The 21,685-nt window shown below is 30.8% G+C and overlaps 2 protein-coding genes across 2 annotated transcripts; one reads left to right on the top strand and one right to left on the bottom strand.

Annotated features, from left to right (window-relative positions):
• Positions 1-3,662: 3,662 nt before the first annotated feature.
• LOC145040658 (uncharacterized) lies at positions 3,663-4,418 on the top strand. Its single transcript, XM_078988566.1, has one exon. It carries the CDS (start codon positions 3,663-3,665, stop codon positions 4,416-4,418), a length of 756 nt encoding a protein of 251 aa, XP_078844692.1.
• Positions 4,419-17,297: 12,879 nt separating this feature from the next.
• On the bottom strand, positions 17,298-18,169 carry LOC145039131 (kirola-like). The gene is made up of 2 exons (XM_078987247.1): positions 17,918-18,169; positions 17,298-17,816 (listed from the first exon to the last, which is right to left on the bottom strand). The coding sequence occupies exons 1-2, from the start codon at positions 18,102-18,104 to the stop codon at positions 17,554-17,556; spliced, it is 450 nt and encodes a 149-aa protein (XP_078843373.1). The 5' UTR covers positions 18,105-18,169; the 3' UTR covers positions 17,298-17,553.
• Positions 18,170-21,685: the final 3,516 nt, after the last annotated feature.

Raw genomic sequence — 21,685 nt, 5'->3', positions numbered from 1 at the left:
ATCTGGATTTTGGACATAATTTCTTAAGGATTAAGCACTTAATGGATAAAGTTGTAGGCAGCCGTGTACACTGCACGTATGTGGTCAACTCCAGATTCTAGTCAACCATGTTGTATGCATAGTGTTCGTATTGTGTACCCCCAACATACTCACTGAGTCAACTCAGTTGACTCAGTTCACTTTCACATGGATTTTGACTAGGGTTTAACCTAGAGGTATTTTAGGTATTTTGATATGTATGATGAGATTGTGTCACTGAATTTATTAAGGTGATTGGTAGAGTTGATCTCGGAGCGGTGTGCTATTCAATTTGCTTATATGTCTATGAGGTGAGTTTTCTCATTATATTCATGGGCCGAAGGCACCAATGTCGGCCCATTACTTTGCTATGTAGAATGTTAGTGGTCTCCGTGAAACTTGCATGAAAGACCAGGATCTGGCCCCTGACAATTGAATAGAAGACCAGGATCTGGTCCCTAGCACATATATGTAAGACTAAGATTTGGCCCTCGGTATTACAAGGAAAGACCATGGGAGTAGCTCATGACACTTGTATGTAAGACCGGGATTTGGCCGTCGGCATTGCAAGCAAAGACCATGAGGTAGCTCATGACACTTGTATGTTTTGGTATGTGGTGCTTTGAGGAATTCACTAGGCTTTGTGCTTACAACTTATGTTTATGGTTTCAACTACTTCTTCCGATTCGAAAGGGAAAGGCCCCGCGTGATGGCACAACGTCCTCCCCTCATGATTTCCGCATTCTAAATAATTATACTTTGATGTATGGAATATTATAACGAGGTGTTGATTTTGAACTATTTGTGTACAATTTGATAGGGGTGAGCATAATAATCGAAAAGCTGATCCAAAACCAAATTAACCGATATAACTAAACCATTTTAAAAACCGTTGGTTCGGTTTCTAATTTTTGTTAACCGATAACTAACGATTCGGTTAACGGTTCGGTTATGGTTTTATAGGTTAATCGAACCATTATTAACCGAACCGCTAACTTAAATTTTAATATATAAAAATTATATATTATATATAAAATAATATATTCAAACTTATTTAAGATCAATTAAAATATTGAAAATATAATCCATCAATCCTCACTTGTCAGGAGAAGAACGAGCAATCAAACCATCTAAGGCTGATCACGTAGACACACACAATCTTCCAGTCATGCATTGAGTTGGATTATTGATTAATGTTGTAATTCATAATCAGCTAATTCTACAATTTGTAAACATTATTCACAATTAGTTTAATTTTCATACTCATAATCGTAATCGAAGGCTTCTCACACCGTTAATCATAATCAAAGATTGTTTTGACTTTATAGTCCTATTCAAAGGATTTTTTGACTTTATAATCATGACTTCTAGGTAAGTTAAGTTTTTGGTTCTTCTTGACTCTGTGATATATTAAGAATGTATTTTTTTGAAATTTTTTGGCTTTTTTTTATTTACTGTTTTTTACTTAATCACATTGAATGTATATGAGTGATTGTCTTTTTTTTTTTATCCAATAACACATAATATGAATGTTTGGCTCTTTTATTTTATAGTTTTTGATTTAATCGTATTGAACGTGTATGAATGTTTGGCTTTATTTTAATATTAATATCAATTATCAATATATGAAATTATTAATGTCAATTTTTTTAATGTTTTATATTTTTATTGAATGTTTTTGATTTTGAATGTGACTATGTGTTATCTCACTCTAAGTATTAAAGGTACATATTTTATTCTATTACTATAAGCTAGGTTACAAACATTGGCATCAAGGAGTTTTTGGTATTCTATTTTCATTTTTTATGGCAATATACTTTCGTCATTTATATTATTTTGAACATTATGGTTGACCAATATTAACCATTAACCAAAACCGTTAACCGATAAAAACCATTAACCATAACCAATATTAACCATACCCAATGGCTACCAAAATGCATTAACCAATCATAATGGTTATGGTTCGATTTTAACCAATAACCGAACCAAACCGCCCCATACACACCCCTACGATTTGATAAACTTCCAAATGAAAAATGTTATCATTGTTTTTGGGATGTTACAATTGTACCCGAAGTGGCGAGGGTCGGGGTCGGATATGGCACTATCCGCCCCATTAAGACCCTATATATATACGGAAAAGTTAATATACCCTTAAGGGTATATAAGCTTAGGTACCCAAACACACCATAATACGTCGTTTGGTTTCATATATTCATTATAATGTTCTTAAACTTCAACCCTAACTTGATTTACTTTCAAGATTTTCGAATTTCACTATTATTTTTTTTTCTTATATCACATCTTTTTGCCGAACACCTACTATGTTATATATATATTGTAGTTGAAAATGAAAATTATGTAAGAGGAAGATAAATATGTAATTTATAGAAATAATGGAAGTAAATCAAGTTAGAAGTTAACTTATAAGAACATTGGACAACTAGAATGTATTATATGATACAAAACGATGTAGTATGGTGAGTTTGGGTACCTAATCTTATATACCCTTAAGGATATATTCACTTTTCCCATGTATATATATATATATATATATATATATATATATATATATATATATATATATATTTCAGTATTCCCTTTTCGTTCATCGAGAGTTGAGACTGCACTTAAGTATGTATCTCTTTTCGATTTACAAGACATGGAGTACTGAACAACCATGTATCTCTTCGAGACCGCAGTCAACTTATCTCTTCGATTACCAGAGTGCAATCAAGTCCATAACATACAAGTTATGGCATATATTAAAAGGGGAACGTGCATCTACATTCTATTGTTCTACATCCTTTTTCTCTTCTCCAATTCATTGGATAAGAGTCAAGAGTTCGTCTTCAACCTCTGATGATACTAATGAACATGAATACTTCTCCTGTTCCACCACAAGATCCCACCACCAAGTAAGTTTCTTTTTTCATTTTCTAAACTGATCATTACTAATGAGACTGATGAACATGAATGATTCGACTTTAGATAACTGATTTTTAACAAATGATAATCGGTTATATGAAATTGTTTTTTACTGTTGTAATCAGTTTAGCCCTAATAGCCCTAATATTTTATTTGTTGTAAACCTAATCAATTCCTATATCAGTATGCTTTAATCTTTTTTTTTACTGTAATCAGTTTTAGACCTAATTTTTTTGTTGATGTAATCGGTTTTAGCCCTAATATTTGTTAGTATTTATTGTCCATGTAAGCAATATTTAGCTAGAAATTAGTTTACTATTAATAGTTTTGTTAGTCAGTTAGATTTGAGTTTTTCTCTTTCTTTCATGTATATAAGTATGTATGTTGGAGATTCAAGATAAGTCAATACAGAATCGTTTTTCATCATTTTCTTTGTTTCTTCTCTAATTCAATATGGTATCAGAGGGGTAGTTCTTTCTTCTTCTTCTTCTTCACTTTCTCATTTTTTTATTCCTTCATTCAAGAATGGTGATTCCAATCGTTAATTCTTCATCAAATCAATTTTCTCAAATCAATCATTCTGATCCTTTATACCTGCATCCATCCGATCATCCCATAATGTTATTAGTTTCAAAACAATTTGATGGTTCGAATTTCAATTCCTGGAACCAAGCTATGTCGATTGCCCTATCTGCTAAAAAAATTTGGGATTCATGAATGAAAAAATCCCTAAACCAGATGAAAATGATCCTAATCTTGATACATGGCAACGTTGCAATGATATGGTGATAGCATGGATTCTTGAAGTCTTATATGGAGACATTGCAAAATCAGTCATATACTCATCTTCATCTTACGAGATCTGGAATGAACTTGATGCATGTTTTGGTCAATCAAATGGTGCAAAACTCTATCAATTGCAAAAGGAGTTCTCAGATTTGTCTCAAGGAACAAGTGATTTAGCCACATACTATACCAAACTCAAGAAGTTTTGGGATGAATTGAGTGCTTTATCATTTGCACCTGCGTGTACCTATGGAGCGATGCACAAAATTCAAGAACTCAAACAAAATAAAAAACTGATCAAATTTCTCATGGGGATCAATAACGATTATTCATCCACTAGAGGTAACATCCTTATGATGAAACCTCTTCCAACTGTCTCTCAAGCTTATGCTCTCTTAATCCAAGATGAGAATCAAAGAGAAATACATTCCGCATCAATTTTCTCAATGGATTTTGCTTCCATGAATGCTAAATTTGGAAATAATTTTTCTAAAGCTACAAACTATGAGAGCAAGAAATCTATAGTTTGTACTCACTGTAAAAAATCAGGACATCTAGTGAACAAGTGTTATCGACTTGTTGGATTCCCAAAGGAATTCAAATTCACAAAAGGAAAAAGTGTAGCTGGTAATGTTTCAAGCACTCAAACCAACAATGATAATGGATATTCTCAAGTTTATTAAGTTCACCATGGAAATTCAAACAATAATGAAGAAAATTCTTTGTCTGGTCTGATTACAAGTCAATATCAGTAGATCTTGACTATGCTCAACTCTCAATCAATGAATTCAATCAATGTGGGTGCATACAAAATCACAAATGAAGGATCAAACCAGGGAGGAAACAACAACAACTGTTCCAACATTAAATTTGTTGGTAATGTTTTTGATACTCATCAAATTCCAATAGATTGCAATTATCTTATCACTTCATCAACCACTTGGATAATTGATTCTGGTGCAAGTAATCATATGTGTTTTGATAAGTCTGCATTATTTTCAATCAAAACACTTGAGATACCTCATTCAGTTACTCTTCCTAATGGTCAGAAAACACATGCTTATAATATTGGAAACACATACATTGCAGATAATGTTGTCTTAAGCAATATTCTTTATGTTCCAATGTTCCGATATAATCTTCTATCAATTGGCAGATTGTGCAAACAATTAAAGGCCTTTGTTGTGCTCTCAAAAGCATATTGTTTCTTGTTGCAGGGCCCTTCTCCGAAGAGGCCTTTGGTTCTTGTTAGATATGCAGCTGGATTGTATTTTGTCTAATCAAAGAATGCAGCCAACAAGAGTATAGTGTTGAATGTTTCTACACACCATCCTTCAGATAGCTTAGTTTACTTTGTTGATTCCCTTTGTAATGCAGTTTTAAATGATAACTCTACTTCTCTATAGCATAAACGCCTAGGACATTTGCCTTTATACAAGTTGAAAACATTTGATTTCATTAATAATCAGTCTTCTTTTGATGAATCTGTTTTTGAAATTTGTCCAAAGGCCAGACAACACAAATTACCATTCAAACAAAGCACAATTCATACAAGTTCTACATTTGAATTTGTGCATATTGATACATAGGGACCTTATAATACAAAAACTTACATGGGCCATTCTTACTTCTTAACCATAGTAGATGATTTTTGAAGGTGCACTTGGACTATTCTATTAAGCACCAAAAGCAATGCCTTTCAAGTGATGAAAGGGTTTGTAGCAATGGTTGAAACCCAATTTAACAAGAAAATCAAGATTCTAAGATCAGATAATGCTTTGGAACTTGGATTTAGCAATGAAAGAAAAAATTTCTTGCAAGAAAAAGGCATAATACATCAAACAAGCTGTAGAAATTATCCCCAACATAATGGAGTAGTAGAGAGAAAACATAAGCACCTGCTTGAAACTGCCAGAGCTCTTCTTTTCCAGTCCAGCCTTCCAATCAGGTTTTGGGGTGATTGTATTCTCACTGCTTCCTATCTTATAAACAGATTTCCAACAAAACTTCTTCAAGGAAAAACTCCATTCTTCAAGTTGTATGATTCTAAACCCACTTACTCTCATTTAAAAGCATTTGTATGTTTGTGTTTTGTAAGCACATTAAAGACTAACATGGATAAATTCAAACCTAGAGCATCTCTGTGTGTATTCATTGGTTATCCTTTTGGCAAAAAGGCATATAAACTATATGATATACATGCTCAAAAGGTTATCATTTCCAGAGATGTTCATTTCCATGAGAACATATTTCCTTATCATTCCATGAATTCTAATCCTACACACATTTTTGTTCCTCAAGAACATACCATTTCGTGTGATGACAATGTTGAAATTAATGCCAATCTCAATATTGTCCCTCCTTCTTCCACAGCTTCAAACGTTTCTTGTCCCCCTGTTCTCAGAAGATCTTTAAGAAATCATCATACACCTTCTTATTTGACAGATTTTATATGTAATGGTGTCATTGATTATTATGTTCACACTATTACTCACATCTCTCCAATAAATCATGTTTGCTTTACTACTCTTGATAATCAAAGCAAAACTTTTCTTCAAAATACAACTGATTTGTATGAACCATCAACTTATGAAGAAGTTGTAAAATTCCCAGAATGGAGAGAGGAAATGTCTAAAGAATTTGATGCTTTAAATGCAAATGATACATGGATCATTACCGATCTTCCCAAAGGAAAGAAACCAATTAGCTACAAGTGGGTTTACAAAATCAAATATAGGGCTAATGGAGAAATTGAAAGATGTAAAGGAAGACTTATGGTCAAAGGGTATACACATAAAGCTGGGATTGATTATACATAAACATTTTCTCCAGTTGTTAAAATGACAACAGTAAGGGCTCTCATTGCTACTGCTGCAAGAAGGATTGGAAAATACATCAACTAGATGTCAACAATGCATTTTTGCATGGAGACTTGAATGAAGAAATTTACATGAATCCACCACCAGGTCTAGTGATGGACAATCCTAAGCAGGTTTGCAAGCTTCAAAAATCCCTCTATGGCCTAAAGCAAGCTTTTAGGCAATGGTATGCTATGTTGTCTTCAACTTTAAAGGCTAAAGGGTATCAACATTCCAAGAATGATTACTCCTTTTTTTTCATAAAATGATGGGAAAAAATGTCACTTATGTTGCCATCTATGTGGATGACATAATGATTATGGGAAACAATGATGATGAAGTGACTGAATTGAAAACTTTTCTTGATGAAACGTTTAAAATCAAAGATTTGGGGTATCTTAAATTGTTTCTTGGAATGGAAGTTTTATATTCAGATTCAGGAGTAATTCTAACTCAAAGGAAGTTTGCTAATGAAGTATTGAAAGAATTTCACTGTAATGGGAAAGCTTCTTGTCCTCTTCCTTCAAATGTGAAGTTATTACTAAATGAAGGACAACCTTTGAATGATAAAGAACTTTATCGAAGGCTAATAGGCAAACTAAACTTCTTAACAAATACTAGACCAGATCTTGCATTCACTGTGCAACATCTTAGTCAATTCATGAGTAATCCTTGTCTTCCTTATATTGAAGCTGCACTACATACTCTTCGATATATTATTGCCAATCCTGATCAAGGTCTTATTTTTAACAAAAATGACAATTTTACCCTTCAAGCCTTATGTGACTCAGATTGGGCTACATGTCCACATTCAAGAAGAATTGTAAGTGGCTTCTTTATCATGCTAGGAGGAAGCCCAATTTCTTGGAAATCCAAGAAGCAAGTCACAATTTCACTATCATCTGCAGAAGCAGAGTATAGAAGCATGAGATGTGTAACTGCTAAATTGGCTTGGTTGTCAAGACTTTTACATGAACTAAGTGTTCCAAATGTAATTCCTATCCCAATTAAATGTGACGACTAAGCTGCTATTTACATAGCCAAGAATCCCGTGTTTCATGAAAGAACGAAACACGTGGAAATTGATTGTCGTTTTGTGAGGGAAAAACTATAGGAAGGATTGATCTCGTTACATCATGTTCCAACAAAGATTCAGCTCGCTAATATGTTAACTAAAAATCTCCCTATCAAGAATCATCAATTTTTGCTTTCCAAGTTGGGAGTTTCCAACTCTCCAACTTGAGGGGATGTTAGTATTTATTGTCCACGTAAGCAATATTTAGCTAGAAGTTAGTTACTGTTAATAGTTTTGTTAGTCGGTTAGATTTGAGTTTTTCTCTTTCTTTCATGTATATAAGTCTATATGTTGGAGATTCAAGATAATTCAATATAGAAATCGTTTTTCATCATTTTCTTTGTTTCTTCTCTAATTCAGTAATATTTGTTATCGATTGCTGTTATAATCAAACATCTATGAACACGTTTATCTTCTGTAGTCATGGTTATTTGTCGTTATTTGATGAAATTTATGAAATTAGCCATGTATGAAGCTTATTGACCTGAAACTGATTCCTGAATATTTATTTGAACCTAAATAAAAGCTTTACTTAGACGTGAATCAATTAATTATCTGTTGTTAATTGTTATAGATGTCGTTGAATCTTTACTTAAACCTGATTTTGTCTTGCTTTGTAGTGAGACTCACGATCAACAGCTTCCACAAGAGGCTGCTACAACTAATGCACTAGCTGCTACTATAGCCAATGGCCAAGCTGCTAGGAATACAAGGAGATTGACTTCTCCTGTTTGGGCTCATTTTGAAATACGAAAGTTTGATGGACTAGATACGGTTGAATGCAACTACTATGGGAAAAAGTTGAGTGGAAAAGGCAAGAATTGAACCAAACACTTGCATGAACATTACAAAAGTGCAATAGAGTGAAAGTGTTTGGTGGATATTGATGTTTGGTGATTATTTTTGTTGCTTGTGACTGTTTCATGGATTTTTATGTTTGGTTTAGTTTGTTGTTTTTGAGAATTAAGTATGAACAAGTGATATTTTATTATTATTATGATAAGTGGTTATGTTTTTTCTGATTGTTGTATTTTGAAAAGTTATACTTTATATACATGAGTATCCAACGGGTTCCCCGTATCCGTTGGGTATTTCTTCACCAAACCTGTTGGGTATTTCGCGAGGCAGGGGTGAGGATGGGGTTTGGGGTTGGAAGTTGGGTATGGGTATGGGATTTGTGGTCCCCGTCACTACCCACCCCCACTTGTATCCCTACATATACATCAAGGTTCTCTATATCCTTTTAGAGGCATAAAATCATGAATTCAATTTTAAGACATAAAACATCATTCTATTCATCAAATTTCCATATATTTCGGATAGTAACATGTGTGGTTGTGCATGATGCTTTTGGCAGGGGATGTTAGTGGTATATACTTTCTTCTCATGATTGATGATAATAATTATGTTACGTTACCAATATATGAAGTTAGATCCACTTTCTTTGTTCTTCTCCGACAACAAACGAAAGAAAAGATTGTTTATAGATGTTACTACCATTTAGAAAATAGTTTGAAAGTTAAGTTTTATTATTTTTCAATATTTATCCGTTACAAATTGATCGTCCTTATGTTGTGATTTTATTTACTAAAGGTAAGATCCATATTAAAATTTATTCATATGCTATGTTGATGAAACACATATCAATTAGTTTAACTAGTAAGTGGCATAAACCAACTGCATCCCTGTGTAATTGTTAGCTCTTTTATAGGGCGTTGGATAGTAGCAAGTAGGGGTGTTCGTTTGCATGAATCGATTTGATCCGATCCAATCAAGTGAATCTAAATTGATTTCGATTTCAAAACATGGATCCGAATAGTCCAAACTAAATTCAAATCTGACCGATCCGATCCAATTACAATTCGGTTGGATCGGTTTTTGAATTCAGTTTTCAAAAACCGAAATATTTTAAAACGACATATAATTATAATATTACCCAATTTTACACAAGAAACGAAAAAAAAATTATTTAGTTGTGATTTGAAATTTATAAATAACTACTAAAAAGATATATTATAGTTAAGTATTTTATAGATAGAAAACTTTTGAAAGAAAATGCATATTAATGTTTTTTTATCGGGTGAGACATTTTGGAACCTATTTGAAAAAATAAATTACAAAATTAATAAATAGCTATAGATATATATTATAAATAAATAAATAATAAATGTTTATTCTGTTTTTTTTTTGGACTATTCGGTTCTTATTTTATAAACAAAAACCAACCCGAAATCCGAAATAATAATTCGGTTTTGTTGGAAATCAATCCAAAAATCTGAATATCCGAACAAAATAGTCAAATCCAAATTGTTCAATTGAACAATTCGGTTTTATCCAAATAGTAAAAAACAACCCGTAGAAAGTGTCCAAATAGCATGCTTATGTCCATTCGTGACCCAAGATTAGGTCTTACCGGGGTGTTGTTAAATCATCCAATTTGAAACCATGGATCTTGGCTTAGCTTTTTACAAAAACGCAAAATCACCTTGAGTTTGTAATGTGGCTAGGTCTTATCATACCAAAATTTTGCATATACAAGTTGTTTCAAAGGCCGGATGATAATATCTTAATTTTAAAATGTGTTTTAATTTTTATATGATTTTTATTTACTAGTATCATTATGTTTTTAGAATATATTGAATTCTTACAAAAGTATTTATGGTTGCCAACATAACTTTTAAACAACTTTAGACGATATTTGTTTTAGATAAAACAACTTTACCCAAAAACTTAAGCTAAAATCAATTTTAATTTTCCTAGTTCTTTCCAAAGGTATAGTTTTATTGTTTTATTTTGTGTCATAAATAATATTAAAGTTTGCAAGAAATTACACCATATAAGTAACAGTAAAATAAAACAAATATACTACCTGACTGAATCTTAAAATGAATAAGTCTTCAAAATTAATTTTGTAAAAATCTAGGGATGAAACTATTTCACAATACAAAAAATTTCCTCTTAGACTATCTTCAACTCATCTCCATTTTTTCCTCCATAAATGGAGTAAAAAATAGAGTAAATAATGTTTCATCTCCAACCTACTCCATTTTCTACCTCATTTTTTACCCCAAAAAGTATATTATAGGAATATTTCATTTTTATAACTTATATATATTATCAAATACACCCCTTTACTAGTTAAACTCTATATTTATGATTAATTAATATAAATTAGTATAGAACATTATATTATAAATATTAAATATTGTATTTGAATTATTATTAGTGGATAAAATAAACTAAAAATATATAAAATAAAAATGAAAGAGACTAAAATTGACAACCAAACTTCACCTCAATTTTTGGAGATATGAATAGTATTCCCCCATTGACAACCTTGAGGTGAAGTTTGGTTGTCAATTTTAGTCTCTTTCATTTTTATTTTATATATTTTTAGTTTATTTTATCCACTAATAATAATTCAAATACAATATTTAATATTTATAATATAATGTTCTATACTAATTTGGAGATAGGGTTGAAGAAGAATAAGAAAAAAATAAAGTTTGGAGATGGATTGGAGAGCCCTAGAAGGATCACCTTGAAAGTGATATCGATGTACCTCAGGCGCTAGTGGACTACAATTTATGGGCTAACATAGCAACTAAGTTGAGACTCAGTAGGAAGGCCAATGCACCAGTTGGGCTACAATGAAGTGGCACATAAGGTTCCGAATTTGGGCCTACTTCTTTTTGGATTTAGTTTGGTCTTGCGGTTTTCCATTTTGCGTCTTCGTCTAATCCGAATCGCGTATATTATAATTTATTCATATGACCATATCTATTTGAAATCTATTACCTTTCGATTTTCAGTTTAATATAATTAATTTATTAATTTAAATTCTAAAATATGTTATAAAATATAAAATATTATCTTATCATTGGTAAGTTTGATTACAGTAATACACTTATTTATTAATTGAAATACTATGATAAATTCAAAACATAAATAAAAATATAAAATAAATTTAAATAATATATAAAAATATTTTTTTTAGATAGTTAAAAAAATTTAAATATATAAACGCGGCAACTCAAACTAAATAAAATATTAAAAACATTATTTTTATTATAACTTAGATTTTTTTCAATTAATGGTTTTAATATGACATTGTATTAACTTACCAACAATGGTTATGGGAAATTATTCAATTAAGTAATCTAACCACTTTTTAATGTTTAATAGAAAAAAAAACAATTTTTTTTTTTCAAAAATAACCACTTTGTTCGAGGCATTTAGGACCAAGAAAAAACTTTTTTTTACTAACTCTGGAATGGATTCTGAATTCTAGCCTAAATTTCGGAATATGAGCAGTACTATAGAATGCCTAAGTCTGGAGTATTGTTCATATTCCGGACTAAAATTTCAGATTTCGAAAAAAAACTCTGAAATTTCAAGAAAAAGTTCGAAATCCGAAGAAAAAAATATTTATTTACTTAATTTAACAAAAAATTAAACAAACATAATAATATGAACTATATATAATATGGGTGCATAAAATTACACATTTTATTGAAAACGATGACATTAAACATTATGAAATGTAGCATTCAGAACCTAAAAAAACAAAATAAATTCTTTGAAAATAAAAAAAAAACTATAAAAAGATGAACAGTACTCCGGAATATGAACAATATTTTTTTAGGCATTCTGAAAAAAATAGTTGTTTTTCAAAAACTTAAAAAATATGGTTAATTTCTTTAAAAAAATAAATGGTTAATTTACTCAATTTCTTTTCATATATCAATTAACCATCATAATTGAATTAAAAAAATCAATAGATAAGCATTTGTAAGTTAATTAATAATAACGTTAAATTGTAATACTAAATTGAAGCCATATTTAGTTTTATGTAAACATAACCCGTGAGTAGATTTTATTAAATGATTTAATTCTGATAGACATATATTTTATAATATGACTCAAAATAATTACAAACTTATATATCATAATTTTTCTTATCATTATATTCCTTTGACCTCTCCATGATCTTTCAATTTCCAATTTAATATAATCAATATATTAATTTAAATAACATATATATATATATATATATATATATATATATATATATATATATATATATATATATATATATATATATATATATATATATGATTTTTTTGTCTTTTGACCATTTTATGTTTACCTAGGTGCCAAATGTTATTCATATATTTACCCGGTTTCTCTATTTCTCGGACAATGTTATACATTTCTCTTAAACTGAAAAGCAATATCTGAATCACATATCATTATATGTGCTATCAAAATTTTGAAAACCTTAGGTTGCGTTTAGTTACGGAAAAACAGTTTTCATTTTCCTTTTTCAGTTTTCATTTTCCGTTTTCATTTTTCATTTTTCATTTGAAAATTTAGAAAACGCGTTTGGTTAAAACTTATTCATTTCTCATTTTCAGTTTTAGAAAATTAGAAAACCTATTTAGATGTGTATTTTTCTATCGGTTTTTATTTTTAGAAAAGGGTAGCTGTGGTAGGGTGGGAGTGGGGGTGGTGGTGGTAGCGGGTCGGCGATGGTAGTGGCGGCAATTGTGGCAGTGGTGGTGATGGCGGCTGTAGTGGTGGTGGTGATGGTAGGTCGGTGATTATGATAGTAGTGTTGGGTGGGTGTGTCTGTATGTGTTTGTGGGTGTGGGTGTGTGTGTTTGTGGGGGTCGGTGTGTGTGTGGGTACACACTATGTGTATGTAGGTGTAGGGGTGGGTTTGTGTGTGTGTGTGTGTTTGTTTGTAGGGATAGGGGTGGGGTGGGGATGGGTATGGGTGTATATGTGTGTGTGGTGGGGGTGGGGGTGGGGTAGGTGTGGGTTTGTGTGTGTGTGTGTGTGGATGGGGTAGAAGTGGATTAATGTTTATATTTTAGAAAAATTTTGGAATTCGAAAAATATGGACAACAATGATTATAAGTTTTTCAAAAATTTTCAACTTCTTCATAATTTTAAAAAACGGAAAAATTTTATTTTCCATGAAAAATTAAAAAAAAAAAAAATAGACGAACTAAACGCATTTTCAAAATTTTCGTTTTTCTTGAAATTTTTTTCCGAAAAACGGTTCATTTTTCCGCAACTAAACGCATTCTTAATTATCTGCTCCAACTTACCAAATGTGAGATTTGGTTTTCTCAAATTTTTAATTGTCACTCTTCGCATATCTCCATATACTTTATTGTTTTTATTTTATCTTATTTAATCGTGTTTGTTAGAATTGAAAATGGATTATGATGGTTTCCCTTTGCTTTATATCATTTTCATACCTTCCTCGCTGCATGAGTTTTGAATTTGGTTTATAAGTCAAAAGAAAAGATATAACATCTACTATTTTTGCAGATTTTGCACTCAAGTTTGAGCCTCACATACTAATTTCTCTATTTTTACTGACGATGATAGATTAAATTCGAGTGTTGTTTGCTTAAGCATGATAGGTCTAACTTCAATATATAGATAGATATTCAATTGATTATGTATCAAGGAGTTTAAATAGAAGAGACGAGTTATCCTTATAATTTTATGTAATACGAATCTTTGATGGTACAATCTGATTTATGTTGTTTTTTTTTTTTTCACTTGCATTTCTTGTGCAAGTTTATTATAACAACCGAATAACAGTCGATGTAAACATGGTTTATGAATATACATTTGTTGAGATTTCACAATAGCAAATGCAAATTCATGCAAGGTTTTTCATGATTTTTTAATTTTTTGTGAAGTTCTAGGTTTTAATTTTGGAGTTTTTTATGTGAAATGAACTAATGTTAGTAGTCGATGTTTCGATGATGGATTTTGATTTTTGGTAAAATCACGAGAAGTTATTGGTTATTAACTAAATTCTGTGTCAAATTTTCATATAAATCAAAAAAATATCACGACAAGTTATTGATTGGGAACCAAATAGGGGATTCTTGAGAAAAAAAACTTTCCTAGTATGTCTCACAAATTGATTATTTTATTAATTTTAATAGAAATAGAATTGAATAATTGATTTATTATATTGGGTACAAACACAATATAACATCACAAAAACACGAAAAGAATAAATATCACGACTTACATAATCTAAATTCCACATTTAAAAGCTAATTATCATGTACCTTTTTCTAAAACTCGTTTCTAACCTATCGATAAATCACCAATTTAAATAATTAATTGGCTATAATTGACAATGCTCATTTAGGAAAATTCCATTGGTTGCTTTAAACGAGGCCTCTACTTGGATTTTTACTTGGTTGAAATTACTCCTATAACAAGATTTTTAATAAGGTTGATAGCAAGTTCAAGTTTTATATGTTTTTTCATCAATTTACCCAATAAAATATCTTTTTCAGGAGCTTGCATAAATTGCTTATGGACACTGCACCACTTCATACTTATTGTATATGGTAAAAGACGAAGGTCTTTATTTGAGTATGTTGGTGAGTGATTGTGCACATGTTACTTGAAATGTGGAAAGTAGATGTGTCTCGCAGTATATTGAAATTATCATTTTCATGGTTAAAATTGGAAGATAAGTTACAATTTTTTGGTAAGTCAGGCAATACTCGAATTTGAACCTAAAATTACTTTTATATTTACCATTCTAGGTTATCTTATTTTTTTTCTTTCTCTATAATTTCACTAATTAATCAAATAATATTGGTTTTATTTTTGTTCTAATATTTTTCTAGAAAAAAATAAATAATAAAATAAATTTAAAAAAAATCTATTTTTTTTATAAATAATGTCAAATTATAATTAAGTGGCATTAAAATCAAATGTACTAAAGGATTATAATATAGAAAAAAGTGTAAGTTTGTTCGATATACAATGTTAAGTCATATATTTGACACATTGTAGGATTTTGGCAAACTCTTTGATGTCTTTTAACATATCAAAACGAAATAATTTGTTGAAATGATTTTCTTTGTTTTAGCCATTTTTATGTTATATTTTTAATCAACCATGTATGATTGTCATTGTCTTTAATCAACCATGTTTTATATATATATATATATATATATATATATATATATATATATATATATATATATATATATATATATATATATATATATATATATATATATATATATATATATATATATTGATTTTATCATTAATCCTTAGGCAAAGAACAATATTGATGTTTTGAAATCATTTTATATATTAATTAAAAACAACAATGAGATAATACTTCTAGAATCTAAAACCAAATAGTAAAATCCTTTAAAACTTTGAGATAATACATAGTTTGATAATAAAAAGACTACCAATTGTTAATAGTCTTTGAAAGTCATATTATGATCAAGATGATGGATAATAGAAGCAAATGATTGGCATTATATACGGAAAAGAGGAAAGGTTATATAGATGTGTGAAACAATGTGGGATAAAGCACATTTTATAAACTTCCAAACTAATTTTTTTATTTTTTTTAGTTTTAAGTAATTTTAGCATTCGTTTCTACGTTTCAATATTTTTGGAAGTTGAAACCGAATAGTAAAATGCTTTAAAACTTTGAAAAAAACATGTTTACGTATAATTAAATGACCGTTAATTAATAACAGACTTTAAAATCCATATCCAGATCGAGACCGAAGCACAATAAAAACAAATTAGTACAATTGTATAAGGAAAAGATGAAAGATTATATAAATGTGTGAAATAATATGGGACAAAGAAAAAAAATTCAAATTAATATACCAACAGATAGAATACTTATCTTGAACCATATTGTTTTAAATGAAATAGATTAGATTAATAGATAAATAAATTGCTTATTTATTGCACATTAGATCCAAAAGTACATACACATATGAATATATAAACATATACAAACACACAGATACATATATAAACACATACATATACATATATACACTTACATATATTTAAATAATAATAATAATAATAATAATAACTATGGAAACAATAATTATTATATTTATAATTATATCTATTAACATATTTGCAAATAATGACTATTATAACAAAAAGTAGTTACTTATAAAATCAGAATTTTCGACGAAACTATAATACTCTTTCTTTTAAAATAACTAAAAAAATACTTAAGTTATATTTCTATAGAATTCCGATGGAATGTATGTTTGTTGGTAATCCATCAATAATTTTCCCTATTCACTAATTAGATATTTTTTATGTTGGTGTTTACTTGATATTTCTAATGGATCTTTATTTTTTACCGTAGATTAATATTTTGTCGGGAATAGCCTTTTTTGTAAGTACTATGTACCTATGTATGTATGTATGAATCTAAGTACGTATGCATGTACTTACATAAACAGACACATATATTTGTGTGGGTGCGCGCGCATGTATTTGTGTGGGTGTGCGCATGCTTTTTAACGACCTGTCACTGAAGATTGTAGCTTGTGGTGTTTGAACCTAAACACATTCCATTTTAGAGCGTTCATATCCCAAGTGAATTGTGAATATCATTAAGCCATATTTATGGTGGTATATGTATGTTTGTGAGAGTAAAAGAGTATCTTATACCCTTTAGGGGTGTGTGTGATTGTGTCTTTATGTCTATTTTCTCTAACACGGTATAAGTATTTCTCATTATATAATAATTGTTAATTCTCTAAAAGTACATAATGAGAATTTGGTCATTGAAGATCTTAATCATTAATAGAATTTTTTTTTGAAGCTTTAAATATATAATACAAGAAGAGGAACTTAGCATTACAATACAACCTTTCATTTTCGGGCATAACTATACAAAGATTATTAGTAATCGATTAAAAGACACAAATAAACAAAGTCCACACCAGTTTCATGAGATCAAAATGGAACTTTAATTACATGTAATCAACTTCATATAGAGTGAAACAAACAAAAGTGATCCCACGATTTTTATTCTTGGATTAGGTGAAATTATAGGTGATGTTTCTCAATATCTTTGGTAACAGCAAGGCAGAAATCCATCAAACTGTTGGGGTCATCAATATTGTCATTGAGTTTCTCATAGTGGAAAGTCCAAGTCACCAAGTTTTCTTCTTCCTTTGTCTCCACCTGAACTGTGAGCAAGAAGGTCTTGTAAGCCTCCAATATATCGCCCCCAATAACCTTGTAGCACACTAACTTTTTCTCCTCGTCGATTGCTTCAATCACTTCTTTAGCCACTTTTGCCTTCCCATCTGCATGTGATATGAAATACTCATAAATTGCTCAAACAGAATATATATGAACAAAAATGCTATTTTTGTTGGAAGTTATTCATAAAGAGAAATGAACTTACCATGGATAAAGTCAACATTAATGACTGATCCAACAACACCCCATTCACCTTCATGTAAATCAACACCTTTTATGGAATCAGGGCTCATTTCTGATATATGGTGTGGCCTGCTTCTTAATATTTCATGAAACACATCCCCATCTGATTTGATGGTAACTTGTTTAACCAGCATACCACTCAGAGGCATTGCTCTTGACAAAGGAAAGAAGGAAAGAAGAGAATGAAAATTAATGTGTGAGCTCCTTGTGGCTTTATATTCCGTGAATTAGGTGAGTTACTTATACTTCAAACTCACCATAAAAATAAATAATGTATATATTTTTGCATCCTAGTAAATAATGTGTGTTGAAAATAGATTGTGTTGAAACACACACCACATGTACGTACATAGAAACATGTTGGATTATATATACAAACAAATGTACGTAATTGTACGTAATTGTTCAATCCGCTAATTTATAAATGAGAAATAATGTTTTTAATTTTTTAATACAATAAAATTTATCTTTTAGTTAGTATAAATATGATCATTTAAATGAAAAAAAAAAGAAAAGAAAAAAAAAAAAGATCAAATCCAGCTCCAATCACGTTAGTTGAAGCATATTCTTGAAATCATTAAAATAATTATAATAAACATAATATATTATATCATGAATCATGTTGTAGTGTTGTATATTAATATTAATATTAATTTGATGGGTGTGGATGTCGTATATTATCATAATTAATATATTATATCATAAATCACTTTCACAAATGCTTTAAGCCAGCACGACTTTGTTGGTGATTTTGATCATTTGGTTGAATTGAAATTTATACGATTGTTAAAAAGAATTTACACATATTATTAGGCATGTAGTAACGGACCCACAACAAAAACCGAAAGAATAACACACATTATTTTAAGGGTAGTATGTGAGAATATTTCTCAAAACGTTTATAGTATGCGTAGAAAATTGAAGGTAGCACCTGCTACCCTAGGTCCGCCCAGGATATAAGTCACATAATGTTTGTGCATACTTGATACTTGTACGATAACATTAGTTTGAACCTGCAACAAACCAATATTGGGGGTCAAATGTAGGGTCGATCAAACATATTTAGGGCCGATGCAAGAAGTAAAAAAAGACCTCCAAAGTTATTAGTATAATAAAGATTTTTATTTGTTGAAGAATAACTAATCGAACTAATGTTGAATGATGATTACTTTTGCAAGTACAAGATGATGAACTGCTTTTGAACAATAACCTCTAACAGTTATAGTATAACTATAAATCTTTTACGATAAATTACTTTGAAACTGAAACTTGAAGAAATCAAGTTAGAAGCAAATATTGGAAAATTTGGAATTTAAAAATTTTGATTATACAAAAGATCTGATCATACAAAAATTGGGTGTTTATTTTTTTAGAGCCAATATGTTTGCAGTCTGCGAACCATATGTGTAAACCTCTGCAGTAGAAAAGTTGGACCAAACATATCAATTAGACTTTATTCATTGTATAAGGTTTCTTCCTTTTATAGCATTCTACTTTTAATTCTTTGTTTATTAATCAAAAATTATGAGTGACTGGAATTTCGAATAATCTAGTTGTTCTAGAAGTAAAACATGCAAAGTGAAACACAATAATAACCTAATTAACTATGGTCTCAAAACTATTGAATATAAATAAAACCCTTATTATTTAATCACCACATTAATTAGACTTTATTCATTGTATAATGTTTCGAGTAATCAACTAAATACTTGAATCAAACATCATTCATGCCATGTTATAAACATGCATACTATGTCTCTCTATGGTCCTTCCTTTGTGAACAGATCGACTGGACACTATTCCTATGATACTCATTTCACAATTTCAAATTCTTGTCAATACTAAATGTGTTAGAATTCCAACCTTACATGCATTGTCCTTCTGTGATGTCGAGGCTTCAAAGTCACATAGACTTAGCCAACGATACTACAAAACGTTCCATTGGAGCTTTGTTACTAAAAACAATTCCATGGCAATGAAGTCTCAAATTCAAGATACATTCCTTGAACACCTTCCATGCATTAAAGTTTCGAACTCACATGTAGATTTTAATCATCAACTCCCTCTATGGAAACATTTCCATATTCCCATATGACCGTCAATTCTGATCGAGAATCATTCCAATCTAAAACAAGTCACTATGGTCCTTCCAAATAATACTATACTTCCAACTGTCCACAAGCAACCAATCCTTTAGTATAACCTTAGAATGTTCTTAACAGTTGTTTAACTTTAGTCACACAAAGTTCAAGTCATTTTTTCCTCTCAATGCCCAAGGCATTTAGAAAAATCAGAACAAGTGAATATTATAGCATATGAAAACGATCATATATCCAAAGTATATGAGACTCGATTCATTATGTCTTACACAAAGACTTGATATTCGTTCAGTCTCTTACTATAATATTTCCATATATTGAATTTCCTATGTTGAATCATTTCAACATGATATTCATATATGTCCAACACTAAGTTCCATTAAATCCTTCAATCTAAACTTTTAGATATAAAAGAAGTATAAGTTCATTCTCCCTTAAATCTTTCTATAGCGAAACAATTCCCAAACTTTTTTTTGCTACAATTAGTATTGCTAACTCGCAACACTTAGCATAACAATCATGCTCCCACTCGCATAACAAATATGCTTCTATCTGCATAACGATTATGCTTCCACTAGCTTTGACATGTACCCAGAAATCAACTAGACTTCCATAAATCAATGCTCTTGACTTTCTTACTAAAGTTCAGATTTCTGATACGTGGTACTTCGATAAGTCTTCAAGCAGACTTCTCAAGCTTATACACCTTCATTAGATAGCATATGTGTGTGTGTTTAAACCCTTTCAGAACTTATAGTGTAACGCCCCGACTTCAGAAGTGCAAGTTCAGGGTTCTTAGTGTAAATGAGGAAGGCTGACTCGGCGAGTCGATGGATAGACTCGGCGAGTCGAGTCGCGATTCTGGTCACGCGTTAAGTGACCAACTCGGCGAGTCGGAGGCTGGACTCGGCGAGTTGGTGCTGGAATGAGAAAAACCCTAATATGGAGTTTGTGCCATATATAAAGAACATAGCACCCTCTCTTCAGCCTCTCTACATTCCCTTTGAGTCCCAAAAAACCTAATAGCCGTGAGTGAGAGCTTGGAGAGTGTTTGGAGCTTTGAGAAGTGAATTTGGTGGAGGAGACTTGAAGAGCAAGAGGCAACCATCAAGGATTTCTAGGATCATCCATATGTGGAGGCTAGGGTTTTCCTTGGTTAAGGGAAATGTTAAAGAAGCTAGATCTGAAGCTGAAACTTCAAATCTGAACCTCTTTTGAGTCCTAAGTGCATAAAGTTTCAATCCTTGGATGATTGGTAAAGCCCCTTTGGTCTAAAACCCAAGCCCTAGTGTGTTTTGAGTTTATATCTCCTTGATATCACGTAAAGTTTGCAACTTTATGTGAGGGATAGCTTCAAGAAGGATAGATCTATGGATTTGAGCCCCAGCATGGCGTAGAAAGCCACTGCATGGGTTAAGAGCTGGAGATACTCGGCGAGTCGCATGGGTGGACTCGGCGAGTTGGATGAAGATAGGCAAGAACTCGACGAGTTGGAAGAACAACTCGGTGAGTATGTTGAATGTTGCCTTGGACTCGGTGAGTCTGTTCTTGGACTCGGCAAGTCTGGTCGTGAAGACCTAACCTTTTTGGTTGAGCTGTGAATCGGTGAGTCGAGGGACGACTCGGTGAGT

Source organism: Lactuca saligna, chromosome 4 (genome assembly GCF_052625555.1).
Source record: "Lactuca saligna cultivar CGN05327 chromosome 4, ASM5262555v1, whole genome shotgun sequence".
NCBI lineage: Eukaryota > Viridiplantae > Streptophyta > Magnoliopsida > Asterales > Asteraceae > Lactuca > Lactuca saligna.
The sequence above is the reverse complement of the archived record's forward strand: the minus strand, read 5'-3'. Positions and strand labels throughout refer to the sequence as shown.

What these genes read in the sequence shown, in the direction of transcription:
- LOC145040658 (XM_078988566.1), top strand. Translation starts at nt 3,663, where the DNA reads ATGAATGAAAAAATCCCTAAACCAGATGAAAATGATCCTAATCTTGAT.
- LOC145039131 (XM_078987247.1), bottom strand. Translation starts at nt 18,104, where the DNA reads ATGCCTCTGAGTGGTATGCTGGTTAAACAAGTTACCATCAAATCAGAT. An exon ending in TAATGTTGACTTTATCCATG is followed by an intron (nt 17,817 to 17,917) that starts GTAAGTTCATTT and finishes TATCACATGCAG; the next exon opens with ATGGGAAGGCAAAAGTGGCT.